At 37.9% G+C, this 19,773-nt stretch overlaps 1 protein-coding gene across 1 annotated transcript in view; it reads right to left on the bottom strand.

Moving 5' to 3' along the window:
• The window catches only part of LOC126355828 (alanine--glyoxylate aminotransferase-like), a 55,224-nt gene that overhangs the window by 22,788 nt on the left and 12,663 nt on the right, over positions 1–19,773 (bottom strand). Inside the window, exons 2-4 of the mRNA XM_050006276.1 lie at positions 7,337–7,529; positions 3,318–3,483; positions 3,054–3,209 (exon numbers count right to left, since the gene is read on the bottom strand). Of these exons, the coding sequence (XP_049862233.1) occupies positions 3,054–3,209; positions 3,318–3,483; positions 7,337–7,529 (515 nt within the window). The remainder of the gene's footprint in view (positions 1–3,053; positions 3,210–3,317; positions 3,484–7,336; positions 7,530–19,773) is intronic.

Below are 19,773 nucleotides of genomic sequence, written 5' to 3'. Positions count from 1 at the left end.
AGCTAATTCATGTATGGATTAGAAGGAGTTGCCTATCCAAAAGTCTTTCAAACACTGTTTAAAATGTGCTTTATCTGAAACCAAGTTTTTAATGGTAGGTAGCAATTTATTGAAAATGTGTGTTCCTGAATATTGGACCCCTTTTTGGACCAAGGTAAGTGATTTTAGGTCTTTATGTAGATTGTTCTTATTCCTAGTATTGATGCTATGTATTGAGCTATTGTTTGGAAATAGAGATGTATTACTTGCAACAAATTTCATTAAGGAATAAATGTACTGAGAAGCAGTGGTTAGAATACAGAGTTCCTTGAACAGGTTTCTACATGATGTTCTTGAATTTACACCACAGATGATTCTTATCACACACTTTTGCACCCTAAAAACTTTTGTTCGGTTTGACGAGTTAACCCAAAATATGATTCCATATGATATTATAGAATTAAGGTAAGCAAAGTATGCAAGTTTTTTTATGTTTATATCTCCAGCATTTGACATCATTCACACTGCAAATATAGACTTGTTCAGGTGCTTACACAAGTCTGTGATATGCCCTTCCCAAATGAATTTATTGTCGAATTGTAATCCCAGAAATTTAACACTGACAACATCTTTGATCTGCATGTCTTCATATGTTTTACACATGCTGGAAGGAAATCTCTTACACAGATTCTGAACTGCATATAGTGAGTCTTCTCAAAGTTTAATGACAGTGAATTAGCTTTAAACCACTTATAAATGTCAGGGAAAATTGGATTAGTGGTTATTTCTAAATCTGTACTTGACTTTCTACTTGTTGTTGTTGTTGTGGTCTTCAGTCCTGAGACTGATTTGATGAAGCTCTCCATGCTAGGCTATCCTGTGCAAGCTTCTTCATCTCCCAATACGTGCTGCAGCGTACGTCCTTCTGAATCTGCTTAGTGTATTCATCTCTTGGTCTCCTTCTATGATTTTTACCCTCCATGCTGCCCTCCAATACTAAACTGGTGATCCCTTGATGCCTCAGAACATGTCCTACCAACCGATCCCTTCTTCTTGTTAAGTTGTGCCACAAACTCCTCCCCAATTCTGATCAGTACCTCCTCATTAGTTATGTGATCTACCCATCTAATCTTCAGCATTATTCTGTAGCACCACATTTCAAAGGCTTCTATTCTCTTCTTGTCCAAACTATTTATCATCCATGTTTCACTTCCATACATGGCTACACTCCATACAAATACTTTCAGAAAAGACTTCCTGACACTTAAATCTATACTCGATGTTAACAAATTTCTCTTCTTCAGAAATGCTTTCCTTGCCATTGCCAGTCTACATTTTATATCCTCCCTACTTCGACCATCATCATTTACTTTGCTCCCCAAATAGCAAAATTCCTTTACTACTTTAAGTGTCTCATTTCCTAATCTAATTCCCTCAGCATCGCCTGACTTAATTCGTCTACATGCCATTATCCTCGTTTTGCTTTTGTTGATATTCATCTTATATCCTCCCTTAAAGACACTGTCCATTCCATTCAACTGCTCTACCAAGTCCTTTGCTTTCTACTTATTGCAATGTTTGTATCATCTGCAACCAAAACAAACTTACCATCTGGCAATGTAACAGATGAGAGGTCATTAATGTACACAAGAAAAAACAATGGGCCCAAGATGGAACCTTGAGGAAGACCACATGAAATTAATTTCCAGTCAGATGAAGACTGACTGCTTACTGGAGGTAGACACAAACCACTTTGCAGCATTGCCGGTTGAAACCCTCCACTCTGTTCCAAACCACAGGACCGTAATCAACTCTGGGAACAGTGCTGCAAATTGTGAGCTCTGCTTACACCCTGCACACGAGACCAGCAGTCTTCACAACTTCTTCCAGCTGCCCATATGAAGTGAGGATGGCCTCAGAACCCAAGTGACAGTCATTGGCACCAGTGTGAGCCATAACTTGCAGACCACAGCACCCTGCACAAACGATAGCCACAGACAAGGTCTCCTTCACATCTCGATGATGCCCTGATAGTAGTCATAATAAGTGCACATTTTCTTTCTTTCCAGCACTGAATGCTAATTCACCTATCCACTCACAGCTCAAATGCACAAGACCAGACAGCCAGTCTCTACACTGATCCTCTGCCTTGAGCAATGTGAACATGTTCCTCCATTCACCCCATGGTGAGGGCAGATCCAGTATGTCAGGTACCCTGGAAGGTGCCTCAGAAGCAGAGCCTGTTGCTGACGTGACACCTGATGTGTCCCCCCTGCTGTAGCAGTTTCTCTGCCACCATTACATGCCAAGGCAGCAGCATAAAGACAGCTGAATGTAGCCACCAAATGTGGCTTGAGCTGTTTGTGTACTGTGAGCAGCTCCCAGTATCTGCACATAGAATGTACACATCCTATCCATCCTAGTGTAACTAACTTAAGAAGTAAACTTAAGAAGCACTTAGAGAAACCTAAATGTGCAACTTGATACCCTCACGACATGTCACCAATGTAGGACCCCTTATTGAGCTGTGTAGCTGGCATGGCAATTCAAGAGAATGACAACTGTGCTACAGTCTGCCTGAATCTACACTTTACAGTTACAAAAATGCTAGATTACACCTCTTAACTAGAAAAACACACATAGAATTTACACTTGAACTACAAAGAAAACACAGAAAAAGCTAAATATGTAACTTGCTGGTCTGCTGGTGCATAACAGGTGCTGGAGATATGTAGGGTAATAAAATTTGAATGGAAAGAAGAGTGCCTGTCTACCAGTCACTGGCACATGGAAAGCCAGTGGAATAGAAAAACCATTGAAATACGTGTCAAGCACCAATTTCTGTGAGTAAAATAGTTTCTTTTTTTTAAGATGAAAAACATGAAAAAAATAGGAAAAGTTACAACTAAAAATATAAGGAGAAGGTCAATTAATTCTAAGCTGACAACTACTGTGTCACATGCGTGTAATTATCTTTCATACTTTACTGCAGTCCTTCTCTACAAGACTTCATAAAAATTCTAATAAATAATGAAATTGTGTTTTCATATAACTAGCATATCTTCCACACTTACTCTGCACGAGGACTAAAACTTATAGGTGCCAGTCCTGGGGGAGCTCCAAGAACCTTTTGTGAGCCTGTGTATACAACATCTACTTCCCATCGGTCAGCATAAAACTGAACACCACCAAGTGATGCAACTGTGTCTACTGCAAGCAGGCAGCCATACCTTACAAAATAAGAAAATTTGTAAGTTGCAACTTTAGTATTATATTCATGGAAACATTTCATAATGTAGACTGATTTAACAAAATATTATTTCTGATCAACACTTTACTTGTGGCATAATGGACCAAGCTGACAACACCGCTGGAAGACACCAGTACTAGATTCTCCCTGAACTACAAAAAGCAATGATGGATGGAATTTTCTTAATGCCTGTTCAATTTCTGATATGCTGAAGCTTTCGCCCAACGGCTTCTCAACCATGTGTACAACAGCGCCTAGGACAAAAAAAAAAAAAAAAAAAAAAAAAAAAAAAAAAAAAAAAAAAAAAAAAAAAAAAAATTTCATTAGTGTTTTTAAAAACACATTCAATTGCCTTGTGAGTGCTAAATTCACTTATTAACATCAAAAAGCACTGTATAACATAGTCACAGTTATTAGAAAGATATATTTAAAGTTTAATTAAAAATGTAAAAAAGCTGTGGAGTTTCTCTATGCTTTTGGCAGTTATATCGATAAAATCAAATAGGAATGGAAATAAAGCAACCCCAAAAGAATAAAACTGAGAAACAATAAACAATATCCAATTTGCTATTGATCTAGTACTAATAGTCAATTCAGAAGACCATCTGCAAGATAAGATAACAAATATAAATATAACATTAGAAAGCAATGGAAGTGATATGCAGATACAAATGGAAAGCTAAAATTTTAACAGATAATCAAACAACATAAGAAAAAGTTCATTCAAATAATTTGCGTGTGAAACATCAACTTACACCATCATCATGCATTAGAGAGAAACATACAAAATAAAATAAAATAAATGGATTCATAATAATATTGGGGGAAGTGGTAGGGGTAGATGGGGGAGGGATGAAATGAGAGGAAAGAAATAAGACCACGATTACATAATCTGGTGTCAAACCTACAATATTATATGCCAGTGAATCATGATTTCTGAGAGAATGTGATAAAAGCAAAATAGAAGCATTAGAAATGAAGAGTCTTTGATCAGTATTAGTTATAAGTTTAGCATACTAAATTAGGATTACTGATGAACAAAAATCACTTGATATTAACATTATCATAGTGGAAGATGTAAATGAATACCAACACATGTTGTTCTAACATCTAATTACGATGTTCCCAGAGAGTACTGTTATAACTAAAATTGGGCTGAACAGTGACTTCTGGATGTCAGTGATATCTGTGGATGCTACTTTTCAATAACTGCAGTTTGACACAGTTTAAAATCACATTTTATGAATTCACGGTTTGTAACCCCTACACTCTGTGAATGTCAAAACATTCCTTCTGTTATTTATTAGCATAATTGTCACACTGTTATTAGTCACAGTAACAACTAATAGACACTGGCACATACATCTGCTAAATGCCCTCTTCTGTAAAGTTAGCAAACTAAGTATTTCAACTATGTTCCTGAGGTCTCTGTGCATGAAAGAGATGATAAAAAATGTGAAACACAATGTGACTGAATAATGAAAAGTCTTCCCCTTTGTTAAAGCCACCCCATATTCCAAAATTATCTGCCATGTGTTTATTGATAAAGACTTGGTTATGACCTTTAAGATTGAGTATGCAACTGGAAACAGTGAGAATTGCAGATCTTACAGTTAAAACTATATTGGGAACAGTTTACATGCAATACATGAGAATGAGTGTTGAAAAAATTATAAATTTTTGTTCCCACAGACTGAGGAGTTTGAGTACATAAGTTTAAATAATGAGCAGGTAGCATAAAATTTTCTTTATTTCTCTCCTTGCATAATTCTAAATTGGTTCTCAAAAAATCAATAATATTATAGATATATAAATGGAGGGTACTGTCAATAGTTTCACATTTTTTAAATAATGGCTGACATGATTTCTTTGGATGCACAGCATACATGTATCTAATAATTTGCTTCTGTAATTTCAGTATGCACATTAACTTAGTAGAATTTCCTCAAACAACAATATTGTATCTTATAACTGACAGGTAGTAGCTATGGTATGCTATTTTCCTTGTGTAAATGTCAGTGGCATTTGCCAATATTTGCATTGCAAATGCAAAGCTCCGTAGTTTGTTCACTAGATATCTCCCATGTTCATTCCAATTTCAGTTCTTCTCTACATTTAACCTTAAAAATTTCACAGAATGCACTTCTTCTAGATTTTGATTTTTATGGTTTATTTTAATTTCCTTGGATGTTGACTTGTTTGTTCTGAACTGGATCACACTCTAAAACATTCCAGTGGTGCTGTCATGTAAAATAGCAAGTCTAAAATTTTTCTCTGGCAAATTTAGCTTCTACATTAATATCTTCAACCATAAATAGGTTATACACTGATAGCGTGAGACATAAGGTTCTTAGTACAAACACGAATGTCGGTCTACAGATGACACATTGTGCAAAATGTTATGATGCTACTTTTAGTTGCTACTTGTGACATATACCGTCCTTGAGAACAGTCATAATTTTTATTTTATTTATTTATTTATATCCCATAAATCCAATACTGTGGGGCATTCGCATGGATGTAGGACGTGTCAGAATTATTACAAATAATACAAAAGGAATACATAAAAGTACCTCTTGCAAGAGGATATCTGGTATAAGACAAAATACACATTAATAGGTATAGACAAAATTACATTTTTTTTAAATGGTAGATCTTAATAGCTAAATGAAAGACACAGTAATGTTAACAGTGATTGTGAGTATCATAATACACAATAGCACATCAAATTAGTAAATGAAAAAATAAATTACAGTTAACTCTACTGAAATATTCTTCTACCGAATAGAAAGAATTATCTAATAAATACTGTTTAAGCTGTTGTTTAAATTTGGGAATCTTGTGGATAAGTAATTTCAGTGATGGTGGGAGAGCATTGAACACCTTGCAGCTCATGTAATGGACTCCTTTTTGTACAATAGTAAGGTTTTTTTATTCATAATGGAGGTCCATCTTCCTCTTGGTATTGTGGGTATGGTATGAATCATTGGTTTTGTACGATTGTCCATTTTTAGCAATGAAACATAACAGGGAGTAGATGCAGTTGTCAGTATCCCTAATTTTCTGAAAAGGTTCCTACAAGAATGTCTAGGCTTGACTCCGCTCATTATCCTAATAACTCTCTTTTGGGCAATGAATATTTTTTTTGATAGTGGCTGATTACCCCAGAAAACTATGCCATACAGCAATAGTGCAAGGAAATAACTAAAATAAGCAGTTTTTGTGGTGTCTTGGTCACATACAGTGGAAATAATACAAACAGCGAATGTTGCTGAGCTGACTTTTTTGTGGAGGTGCAAAATATGTTCAGACCATTTTAGACTGTTGTCAATGTGTACACCCAGAAACTTGGTTGATTCAACTTGTACTAACTCACTACCATACTTATTTGATCCTCAATTTTTTTCTTACTTGGAAATGTACAAACTGGGTCTTATTAACATTTGGTGATAATAATCCATTATTTACAAACCAATTACATACGTCACTAAAGACAATATTGGTCAGTTCCTCAAGATTGAGGTTGGGAGTTTTGTTGATGAGGATAGAGGTGTCATCAAAAAAATAGTAAAGTGGGTTTTAAAGCTAGTATGCAAGGGAAGATCATTGATAAAGATGAGAAAGAGAAGGGGGCCTTAGAAAGGTCACAGAAGATACCAACAGGAGATAATTTATTATTAACAGACTCTAAGATTTGATGGGTGAAGGAAAAAATAGCTTGTTCTGTTGATACACCCTGTTGAAATCCGAACTAGCTTCTGTTTAATATCTTATAATGCTTGAGGTGTTCAATAAATCTTTTCTGAACCAGTTTCTCAAGAATTTTAAAAAAGGTTGTTAAAAGGGAGATAGGCCAATAGTTGGTAAAGCTGGCTTTATCGCCTTTTTTAAAGAGAGGTTTAAAAGATGCTTATTCTACCATGTCCCTCAGTAAGGTTTCACTGCCTTCACACCTCACTAGCCTCTCTGAGAGTGGACAAGGAAAAGTGAACAAACAAGTGACAGCTTTGTGTTAGATTCCTCTACAAAATTTTAGTATTTCTATATAACTTTTTTTAATTGTAACATGATTTCCTCATTTAACAATAAAATGTGTGTAAATACTACCATAACGAGTAGCCATGTCAGCAGCTCTTTCTCCCCAGATCCCATTCACCGTAACAAGGACGATGTCCCCAGGTTCTATGAGGTTACACATAACTGCTTCCATTCCAGCATGACCAGTGGCACTAACAGCAAGTGTCAACCTGTTTCTTGTTTGAAACACATACTGCAGCCCTTCTTTTATTTCATCCATGATCTGCAAAAGAAAAGAGGAACAGACTAAATGTGCCAGTCTACAATAACCAGGAAAATGAGAATGTTCTGTGATGTGCTATGACTTAGTGCACTAACTTACATAAAAGCAAGTACAAAACTGGAGGTGTCACTACCACATCTTTCATAAATACAGAGACTGACCAAGAGTCAGGCTGTTGTATTATCTAATTAAGAAACAAGATGATTTCAACAATGAAGGAAAAGACAGATTACTGCTTACTATGAAGAAGACACATTGAGTTCCTCACAGGCACAATTAAAAGATACTTACATAAAGCTTTCAACCCACTTTCATCAGCAAAAGAGAAATACACACCATTCACACACACAAGTAAGCACACCTCATACACACATGACTCAGACCAGAATGCTGGAGTTGGCAGTCATGTGTGCATGTGGTGTGCTTACTTGTGTGTATGAATGGTGTGTGTTTCACTTTTGCTGATGAAGGTTGTGGTTGAAAGCTTTATGTAAGTCTCTTTTAATTGTGCCTGACTGCAATTTAACTTGTCTTCTTTATGGTAAGAAGCAATTTGTTTTTTCCTTCATTGTCGATATTCCTACCTGGCATTTCCACTGTTTTAAGGAATAAGAAGTCAGAAAGCAATGATAAATGCTCAGGAGGTGAGTGCATCCAAGGAAATATACACTAACATTTCTAGTAGTAGTAGTAGTAGTAGTAGTAGTAGTAGTAGTAGTTTTATTCATCCGTAGATCTCTTTTTACAAGGATATAGGACATGTCAAAGTATTTACAAGCTTAGATCAATTTACAATAAGCTAATTTGTATACACATATATTTACAGACTTCTAGTTAGAGACAATCATTAGATTTTACTCCTGGTATACAATAATTTATTTACAAATAACTCATTAAATAATGTAATGCCACACTATTCACTCATATTTCACTATCAGTCACTGCACACACTATACACACATTGTTTCATAACACTTCACTCACTACATACACACACACACACACACACACACACACACACACACACACACACACACACAGGTGATCCTTGGGCCATTTTCTGTACTGCAAGTTCCCATTTGCTATCCTGAAAAACTGAGTCAGCATCCCTTCATAATGAGTGAGATGTTGAGCTCAGAAAGAGGAAGAGGTGTTAGTATTGTGCTATGCATAGCTTGAGGGGAGAGTGTCTCTAGAAAGGAAAAAAGAAGAAAAATAATAAAGTGAAGGTGTTATGTGGAATATTGGATGTTTTATAATCATCATTATTATTATTATTTGTTTGTATAACATTTTTTTATCAAACCCCTACTCTGCAATATCTAAGTAATCCTTCAATGTATAAAATGTATTGCATAACAGGTACTTTTTAGCTGCCTTCTTAAATAAGTGTATTTTTAAAATTTCTTTAATCTCTTTTGGTAATTTATTGTACAGTTTTATTCCTTGGTAGAAAATACTGTTTTGAGTTTTATGTTTATTTTTTCTTGGTAAATGTAAGTTGAGTCTATCTCTTGTTGCATGGTCATGGACAGAGCTGTTTGTGCAGTAATTGCCAATGTTACTTTTGATGTGTACAACTGACTGGTAAATGTGTTCACATGGAGCAGTTAAAATTCCCAGTGTTTTGAACAGATCTTTACAATGAGCTCGACTACTATTTCTGGTTATTATTCTTATGGCTCTTTTCTGGAGTTTGAAAATTGTGTTCATATTTTGTGGATTTGTTCCCCAAAAAAGAATGCCATAGCTAAGAATTGAGTGTACATATGAATAATATGTAACTAAAAGACACTGCATGTTACACACAGATGATAGAATTCTAAGGGCATAACATGCTGATGACATTCTGTTTGCAAGTACCTTTGTGTGTTCGCACCACTTCAGCTGAGAGTCAATATTCATTCCTAGAAATTTTGCATTTGTTACACAGTCTATAGAGGTGCCATCTACATTTAATTTAACATTGTCATTTTTCCTCTTCAGACTGAAGTTCATGGCATTAGTTTTCTTTATGTTTAATGTCAATTTGTTGCTTATTGACCAATCGTAAACTTCCTTGAGAGTTTCATTTGCTTTCTCGGTAAGGAGTTCTCTTGTTCTCTCAGTGACTATAATATTGCTGTCATCAGCGAAGAGAATTTTCTCACCATGAGTAACACTACTGGGAAAGTCATTGATGTATATCAGGAATAGTATTGGTCCTAATATGCTACCTTGTGGAACCCCTATATTAATATGTTTTGGTTCTGATAAGTATTTTACTAAATGTTTAGATCTATTTGAAGTATGTGTTATCTCTACTCTTTGTACCCTATCTGTTAGGTATGATCGAAACCAGTCATTAGCTACCCCTCTTATTCCTAACGCTTCTAATTTATTTAATAGAATCTTGTGGTCGACTGTATCAAAAGCCTTAGAAAGATCCAAAAATATGCCTGTGACACACTCATCTTTATCAAGAGCATTAAGTACAACTTTTGTGAATTCTACTATGGCTGACTCCGTATTTTTGCCACTTCGAAAACCAAACTGTGATTTGCTTAAAAGATTGTATTTATTCAGATAATTCATTAATCTGTCTTTCATAATTGCTTCTATTATTTTTGAGAATGCTGACAGCAGGGAAATGGGCCGGTAATTTTCTATGTCTTCTGCATTACCTTTCTTAAGCAAAGGTACAACTCTTGCCTGTTTTAGCTGCTCTGGAAATGTCCCTGATGTGAAGGATTCATTTATTATATTTGTTAATGGGCCTTGTATAATCCCTATGCATTGTTTCAGTACACACATTGGTACATCATCTAAGCCTTCTGACTTTTTATTTTTTAGCTTTTGAACAGTTTTATTGACTTCATTCTCTGTGGTTGGAAGTAACATCATTGTATCTAGTGCAACAATTTTTGCAGGTGTTATATTTGTTTTGGGGAATTTTTGCTGTAACTTCTCTGCAATACTTGAAAAATGCTCGTTTACATAGTTTGCTAAGTGTTATGGATCATTTATTACCTTATCCCCCTCCCTTAGCAGTATGTTATTCTGCGTTTGTTTGCCTCTCCCCGTTTCCTTTTTTATAACATCCCAGACTGCTTTGCTTTTATTCTCTGCATTATATATTATTTTGTCATTAAATGACTTTTTGCAGCAATCAGCACCTTCCTATAAATCTTTTTGTATCTATGATAGAAATTTAAAAATTCTGGATCATTGTGAATCTTTTTCATGGAACTGAGGTGTTTAAGTGTTTGGGAGGACTTCTTAATACCTGCTGTTATCCATCTGTTTTTGTGAGATGTTGATACAGTCATGCATACTTTTGGAAATGCTGTTTCAAAGTTCAATTTAAACAATGTGGAGAATTTGGAGAATTTCATATTCACATTGGTTTCCTTATACACTTCATCCCAGCTTTGTTTTTCTAGTTCTTTTGAAAAATCTTTTATTTTGATTTCTGATAGATGTCGTTTATAGGCTTGTAGTTTAGGGAATGATTCGATGCCTGATTTTACTGTTGTTATTTGACAGAGATGGTCTGATAGTCCGAGATCTTTTACAGCTACATCACATTTTTTCCTGTCTATATTTGTGGCCACATGGTCAATTACTGATGCAGTCATTGTAGTAACCCTTGTTGCACTATTGACCAATAGGGACATGCCAAAACTTTGAAGGATATTTATGAAGGTGCTGCTGGATTCATTTATGATATTAGTGTTGATGTTTATGTCCCCACACAGAATTATGTTGACCTTTGTACTTGAGACTTTATCAAGAACTTCTGTTAATTTATTGAAAAAAGTGTCCACACTACCACTGGGAGATCTATACACACACAAAATGATTAATTTCTTGGTGATATCGAGCCCTGATAATTCAATAGCTGATATTTCAATGTGTTTGTCTTCACTTACTGTACTGAGGTCATGTCTAGATTTGAACTGTGTTCCTTTTCTGATATAAATGCATGATCCTCCACCCCTTGAAGTAGTTCTGCAGTAAGAGTTTGCCCTTTCTGAAAACTGCAACACCTTGAAGGGTACATTTGACAGAAACAAATTTTATGTCGCAGATTAGATATATGACAATACTCAAATGATTAAGATTAAACAACTGTATACTTACTCTTCCTTCGAGATAGACTATGAGATGAAGTCCTAACATGCTGCACCGTTGAGCCTCTAAATATTATGGAATAGGAAACCTCCTTCGACACAGTTTTCATGTAATGCAAAAATAGTGATTGTTGGAGCACTGTGACAAACCAGTTGCTGACCTATCATATCTCTGACATATTTGACAGCCAGTATCAGAAGAATATACAGGTCATGGAAACAGTGGCAACCATTTTTCTTTGAAAAGGGCTTTCAAATTCTTTGTCAAATGTGGCTGAGCAACGTCCTGTTGATATATGGCTTGTGGAGATGCCTGAAGAAGAGGTAGTACCTCAGGCTCCAGTTGCCTAGCACTGCTCATTCTATTCACTGCTCTGCTTTAAACACCTTGACTTATTTGGGTTAATTAGACAAAGAGTTCAAGTGTGCTTTGATTCACAGAAAGTGTGTGGTCTGACCTCAATAAGTACCGCTGTGTAAGAGTTCTCCTATATTTTGACATACAGGGTTCTTTTTTTCTTCCAAAAGTTATCAAATATTGTGTAATAGTCTTGAAGGGTAGAAAGAGAACACCTTTGAGTCTTTATGTGGAAATGGAGTGTGATGGTAAAGTTATCTGGTTGCGCATAACAGGTCTAGGTGAGACCAAGTTAACTGCTGGATGTTTTTAACGACCACTGTGACAGTTCCAGAAACATTCAAAGTAAGTTTATTGTCAGTTGTGCATAAGTCCCCAGATCATGTAATACTAGTTGGTGGTGACTTAAACCTACCACATATGGATTCATTGCAGGGGTACAGATAGTCTTGTGATGTACGAAGGAGGTTTGGAAACTTCTCGGAACAGAATAGGAAAAAAGTACTTACATCACTGAAACCTTTTTTATTTTATTTTTCAATGTAATTTCCTTTTAGATTAATGCACTTGGTCCAATGATGTTCCAGTGCCTTGATGCCATCTCGAAAATGAGTTTCCTTGAGGCCTGCAAAATATTTGTTATCTCCGGCTATCAATTCTTTGTTTAAAGTGAATCTTTGTCCACCAAGGAAAGTTTTCACTTTTGTGAAGAGATGGAAGTTTGATGGAGCTATATCAGGTGAATAAGGTGGGTGTGGCAACAATGCATACCTTAGTTCATGTTTTTGATCCAGCATAAAGAGTCACGGCACCCATCTTGCAGATTAATTTTTCATTTATAATTCTGCAGTTAAAATGTGTTATACCCTTTTAGGTGATGTCTGCCAAGTATGAGCAATTTCACACACTTTGAATCGGTGATCCTCCATGACCATTTTGTGCACTTTTGCAATGATTTCTGGAGTAGTGACACATTTTGGCCGACCACTGCGTGGATCATCATCTAAGCTCTCCCGACCGGATTTAAATTCATTTGTCCACTTGGCAACAGTTGAATATGAAGGACCAGAGTGCCTCAGTGTAGTGTGGAAATTGGCATGAATGTCCTTTGCTCCACAAATCACTGTGTGGGAACAACACCAGAGCAATGTCACCACTACAGCTCTCTTCCAAGAGCACTGATGTGGCATGTGTTTGCAGGCAACAGACCAATGAATATCATGTGAACAACTCATTGTGCTAGCACTGACCTCTTGTGGTGATTCTGAGAACTTTTCAAACCACCCTCATACTTTTGAAGATGTTTCCCAAGAACTGTCTTGAGGAGCTAGTTTGGCATCCAACACATAATGGAAGTATCTTGGACCTTGTAGCTACAACCAGGCCAGATCTTATAGATGGTGTCAGTATTGAGATGAGGATTAGTGATAATGAACATCATCATATCAACTATGGTTATGAAGGTTAATAAATCAGTCAAGTGGGCTAGGACAAAGAGCAGATAGACAGTTGTCAACATCTTCCTTAGACAATGAGCTGCAGACATTTAGTTCCAGAATGATGGCCATAGAAGAATTATGGGTAAAGTTTACACAGATTGTAAATCGTGCTCTGTACAAGTATGTGCCCAAGAAGTGATTAAGGACAGAAAAGACCCATCATGGTTTAATAAGGAAATTGGGAAAATGCTGAGGAAGCAAAGGCTGTAGCACTCTTGGTCCAAAAGAACAAATGCAAATGATGATAAGCAAAGATTAGTAAAGATTTGTGCATCTGCAAAAAGATCTATGAGTGAAGCATGCAAGAGTTACCACAGTCATATCTTGTCTAAAGATCTGGTGGAGAACCCGAAAAAATTCTGGTCATATGTGAAATCACTGAGTGGGCCTAAGGCTTCCATCCAGTCACTTGTTGGTCAGGCTGATTTGACTGTAGAAGATAGCAAAAGGTAGGCCAAAGTTTTAAATTCCTATTTAAGAAATTGTTCACGCAGGAGAATAGTACATACTGTCATCTGATGATGATGTTTGGTTTGTGGGGCACTCAACTGTGCAGTTATCAGCGTCTGTACAAAGTCCCAATCTTTACACAGTCCAGTATAGGGACTTTCATGAATGGTGATGAAATGATGAGGAATACACAAACACCCAGTCCCCAGGCAAAGAAAATCAGCAACCCAGCTGGGAATTGAACCCGGGACCCCCAATTATCAAGAGGCTTACTGTCATCTGATCATTGCACAGACTCCCCTATGGACGACATAGTAATAAGTATCTCTGATGTACAAAAATAACTGAAAGACAAAAATCAAACAATGGAAAATCCAGGATGGAATGTAACAATACTGTGAAAAGGAAAGTAGCTACTCACCATATTAGCAGAGATGCTGAATTGCAGATAGGCACAACGAAAAGACTGTCACAAATATAGCTTTCAGTCTGTAAGGTCTTCATCAAAATTAGATGACAAACACACACATACACACTCACGCAAATGACTCATCATGTGTGTCTGAGTTGCATTTGCGTGAGTGTGTATGTGTGTGTGTTTGTCGTCTAATTTTGATGAAGACCTTACGGACCGAAAGCTATATTTGTGACAGTCTTTTTGTTGTGCCTCTATGTGACTCATCATCTCCACTATATGGTGATAGTAACTTTCCTTTTCACAATATTGAAACAACTGAAAGAGTTTAAAACAATCAAGTCACGAGGTCCAGATGGAATCCCAATTCAGTTTTACAAACAGTACTCTATTTCATTGGCCCCTGGCCCAGTTTGCATTTATCACAAATCTCTTAACAAGCACCAAGTTCCAAGCAACTGGAATGAAGCACAGATGACTACTGCATGTAAGAAAATTAAAGAAAAGACTCACCAAATTATAGACCAACGTCCTTAACATAAGATTGCTGCAGAATTGTAGAACATATTCTGAGTTCGAATATACACTCCTGGAAATGGAAAAAAGAACACATTGACATTGGTGTGTCAGACCCACCATACTTGCTCCGGACACTGCGAGAGGGCTGTACAAACAATGATCACACGCACGGAACAGCGCACCAGGAACCGCGGTGTTGGCCGTCGAATGGCGCTAGCTGCGCAGCATTTGTGCACCGCCACCGTCAGTGTCAGCCAGTTTGCCGTGGCATACGGAGCTCCATCGCAGTCTTTAACTCTGGTAGCATGCCGCGACAGCGTGGATGTGAACCGTATGTGCAGTTGACGGACTTTGAGCGAGGGCGTATAGTGGGCATGCGGGAGGCCGGTGGACGTACCGCCGAATTGCTCAACACGTGGGGCGTGAGATCTCCACAGTACATCGATGTTGTCGCCAGTGGTCGGCGGAAGGTGCACGTGCCCGTCGACCTGGGTCCGGACCGCAGCGACGCACGGATGCACGCCAAAACCGTAGGATCCTACGCAGTGCCGTAGGAGACCGCACCGCCACTTCCCAGCAAATTAGGGACACTGTTGCTCCTGGGGTATCGGCAAGGACCATTCGCAACCGTCTCCATGAAGCTGGGCTACAGTCCCACACACCGTTAGGCCGTCTTCTGCTCACACCCCAACATCGTGCAGCCCGCCTCCAGTGGTGTCACGACAGGCGTGAATGGAGGGACGATTGGAGACGTGTCGTCTTCAGCGATGAGAGTCGCTTCTGCCTTGGTGCCAATGATGGTCGTATGCGTGTTTGGCGCCGTGCAGGTGAGCGCCACAATCAGGACTGCATACGACCGAGGCACACAGGGCCAACACCCGGCATCATGGTGTGGGGAGCGATCTCCTACACTGGCCGTACACCTCTGGTGATCGTCGAGGGGACACTGAATAGTGCACGGTACATCCAAACCATCATCGAACCCATAGTTCTACCATTCCCAGACCGGCAAGGGAACTTGCTGTTCCAACAGGACAATGCACGTCCGCATGTATCCCGTGCCACCCAACGTGCTCTAGAAGGTGTAAGTCAACTACCCTGGCCAGCAAGATCTCCGGATCTGTCCCCCATTGAGCATGTTTGGTACTGGATGAAGCGTCGTCTCATGCGGTCTGCACGTCCAGCACGAACGCTGGTTCAACTGAGGTGCCAGGTGGATATGGCATGGCAAGCCGTTCCACAGAACTACATCCAGCATCTCTACGATCGTCTCCATGGGAGAATAGCAGCCTGCATTGCTGCGAAAGGTGGATATACACTGTAATAGTGCCGACATTGTGCATGCTCTGTTGCCTGTGTCTATGTGCCTGTGGTGTGATCATGTGATGTATCTGACCCCAGGAATGTGTCAATAAAGTTTCCCCTTCCTGGGACAATGAATTCACGGTGTTCTTATTTCAATTTCCAGGAGTGTAATATATTTCCTAGAGACCAAAAAGCCCATTCCCACAATTCAGCATGACTTTAGAAAGCAATGCTCACACAGATTAGATTAGATTAGTTTTCGTTCCATAGATCCGTGTTGAGGAGATCCTCATGGATGTGGAACATGTCACCTTTTTTTTATTATTTTTATTTTTATTTTTTTATTTTTTATTTTTTTAAACCTAAATAACAATACTAATAGTATAAATATATACAACACATCATTTATTTCTATTAATAAATTCGTCAATGGAGTAGAAGGAGTTGGCCACTAATAAGTCTTTCAGGCTCCTTTTAAACTGATCTCTATTTGTAACTAATTTTTTAATGTTTGCTGGCAAATTATTGAAGATGAGTGTTCCTGAGTAGTGGACCCCTTTTTGAACTAAAGTAAGTGCTTTTAAGTCCTTGTGCAGATCATTTTTGTTCCTGGTATTGTATGTATGAACTGAGCTGTTTGTTGGAAAACAGATATATTATTTAGGACAAATTTCATTAAGGAGTAAATATACTGAGAGGCAGTAGTTAGTATACCCAGTTTTTTGAAGAGGTTTCTACAAAATGTCCGTGAGTTTACTCCACAAATAATACATATTACACGCTTTTGGACTCTGAAAATTTTTGTTTGACTTGAAGAGTTACCCCAAAATATTATACCATATGACATTATGGAATGAAAGTAGGCAAAGTATGCAAGCTTTTTCACTTTTATGTCGCCTATGTCTGCTAACACTTGAATTGCAAATACAGATTTGTTAAGGCGTTTCTGCAGTTCTGTGTTGTGCTCCTCCCAACTGAATTTATTATCAAGTTGTAATCCCAGGAATTTAAGACTGTCAACCTGTTCTATCTGCTCTTCTTCGTACTTTATGCATATGCTGGGTGGAAACCTCTTACAGGTTCTGAATTGTTTATAGTGAGTCTTTTCGAAGTTTAATGTCAGTGAGTTGGCTTTAAACCATTTATTAATATCCAAGAAAATATCATTAGCAGATCTTTCTAGAACTACACTTGACATACTATTTATTGCAATACTTGTGTCATCTGCAAAGAAAACGAACTCTGCTTCTGGCAGTGTCACTGATGAGAGATCATTAATGTACACAAGAAAAAGCAATGGCCCTAAGATGGATCCTTGTGGGACACCACATGTAATTTCTTCCCATTCTGATGATGACTTAATTCACTAGTCCCTTGCACTGACACCCTTTGTTTCCCGTTTTCGAGGTATGACATGAACCATTTTGCAGCACTGCCCGTGACACCATAGAATTCTAATTTATTTAAAAGGATGTTGTGGTTTACACAATCGAATGCCTTTGACAAATCACAGAAAATACCTGCTGCTTGTACTTGTTATTTAAGAACTAAGTACATTTTCACTGTAGGTGTAAATAGCCTTTTTGATATCAGAACCAAAACCCAGCTAGCTCTTTTCTGATATGATATACTGTGAACCGTAGATAAAGGACACTAGGCTGAGTCCATATTTCTAGATTTCAGAAAAGTATTCAACACCGTACCCCACTGCAGACTGCATACAGAATAGGCTCACAGACATGTGACTGGCATAAAGACTTCTTAAATAATAGAACCCAGCGTGTTGTCCTTGAATGAAAGTATTCAGCTGAGACTGGGTGAAAATCAGGAATGGCCAAGGCAGGTTGGATAGGACCATTGCTATTTTCTATATACATAAACGATCCAGCAGACAGAATGGGCAATAATCTGTGGTTGTTTGCCAATGATATTATAGTGTACAGGAATGTGTTGAAAATAAGTGAGTGTAGATTGATACAAGATGACATAGGTAAAATTTGTAGTTGGTTTGATTAATTACTGTAGAAAAATGTAAGTTAGCACGGATGAGTAGGGAAAACAATCCCATAATGTTCGGATACAGCATTAGTAGCATCCTGGTTGACACACACACATCATTTAAACATCTGGGCATAATGCTGCAAAACAGTATGAATTGGAATGAGCATGAGAGGCTTTTGGTAGGGAAGGTGAGTGGCCAACTTCAGTTTATTGGGAGAATTTTAGGCAAGTGCATTTCATCTGTAAAGGAGACCACATGTAGGACACTAGTGCAAACTATTCTTGAGTACTGCTTGAGTGTTTGGGATCCACACCAGGTTGGATTGAAAGAAGACATCAAAGCAATTCATAGGTGAGCTGCTAGACTTGTTACTGGTAGGTTTGATCAGCATGGAAGTGTTACCAACATGCCTCAGGAGCTCAAGTGGGAATCCCTGGATGGAAGGAGACATTCATTTCGAAGAAAGTTTAGAGAAACAGCATTTGAAGCTGACTACAGAGAGATCCTACTGCCACCAACATACATTTTGTACGGGGATGACAAAGATTAGATACAAGAAATTAGGGTTCATATAGAGTCATATAGACAATCATTTATCCTCGCTCTATCTGTGAGTGGAACAGGAAAGGAAATGACTAGTTCTGGTACAGCATACCCACCACCAAACACCATATGGTGGCTTGTGGAATATGTATGTAGATGTAGATGCAGAACACAAGTAAATAGTGAGCTGAGCATCATTAAGTTCCAACAACGTACCTATCACAGGTGGAGATTTGGAGAAGCAAATCCAAACTGAAAACTCTTTTATCCACTGGTCAAAAGAATTAGGGGAACATGACTTTGGGCTTTTTCCATACTTCATTGAGCAATAATTGAGGACTGGATATGTTACCAAATTATACCTTTATCTTTCACAACAAAAATTCATTTCATCCTCAACTGCTTACATAAAAAGAACTGAAATGTCTGACAGGTGTCAAAAACGAAGTGGAAACAATCATTCATCCCATCACCCCAGGTACTTTTCGTTAACTCTGAGAGCTTCAATAACGTGTATGCCCTCTGTGAAGGTTTACTGACATCTAAGTAACATGCTTCGTATAAGTCTACAGAAGTCAGCCTGTGTTATCCACTCCCATTCTAATAAGACTATAACAACTGATTTTAGCCCAAGAGAGTAATTACTAAATTTTGTGCTATTCTGAACCACATGAGGATTTAAAATATTAACTTATCAAAACATTGTAAAGAATGACCAATGAAAATGTTTCTTGGTGGGGACAGAAGAGTGGTGGAAGAGACCCGAGAGTTGGTCCTTTGTGACAAAAACAGACAGAACATTTTCATATGTGGAACATCACCACTGTGTGTGGGTGAGATATGGGATGGCTGCGCCAGCTGGCAAGAACTCTTTGGCGTAGTCTAGCAAAGAAGGGACATGATGCCTGTCTCAACTGAGACTCCAACTGTAGATATTGTGTCTAGTGGAGACTCTACGCAAAATTACTGGCTAATTCACCTATGCTGCAAAGATTACATGGGTACTAATCTATGAAGTAATGATGGCTGTCACTTTCTGTA

Source organism: Schistocerca gregaria, chromosome 3 (genome assembly GCF_023897955.1).
Source record: "Schistocerca gregaria isolate iqSchGreg1 chromosome 3, iqSchGreg1.2, whole genome shotgun sequence".
Lineage (NCBI taxonomy): Eukaryota > Metazoa > Arthropoda > Insecta > Orthoptera > Acrididae > Schistocerca > Schistocerca gregaria.
This window is presented reverse-complemented; position numbering and strand designations above follow the sequence as displayed.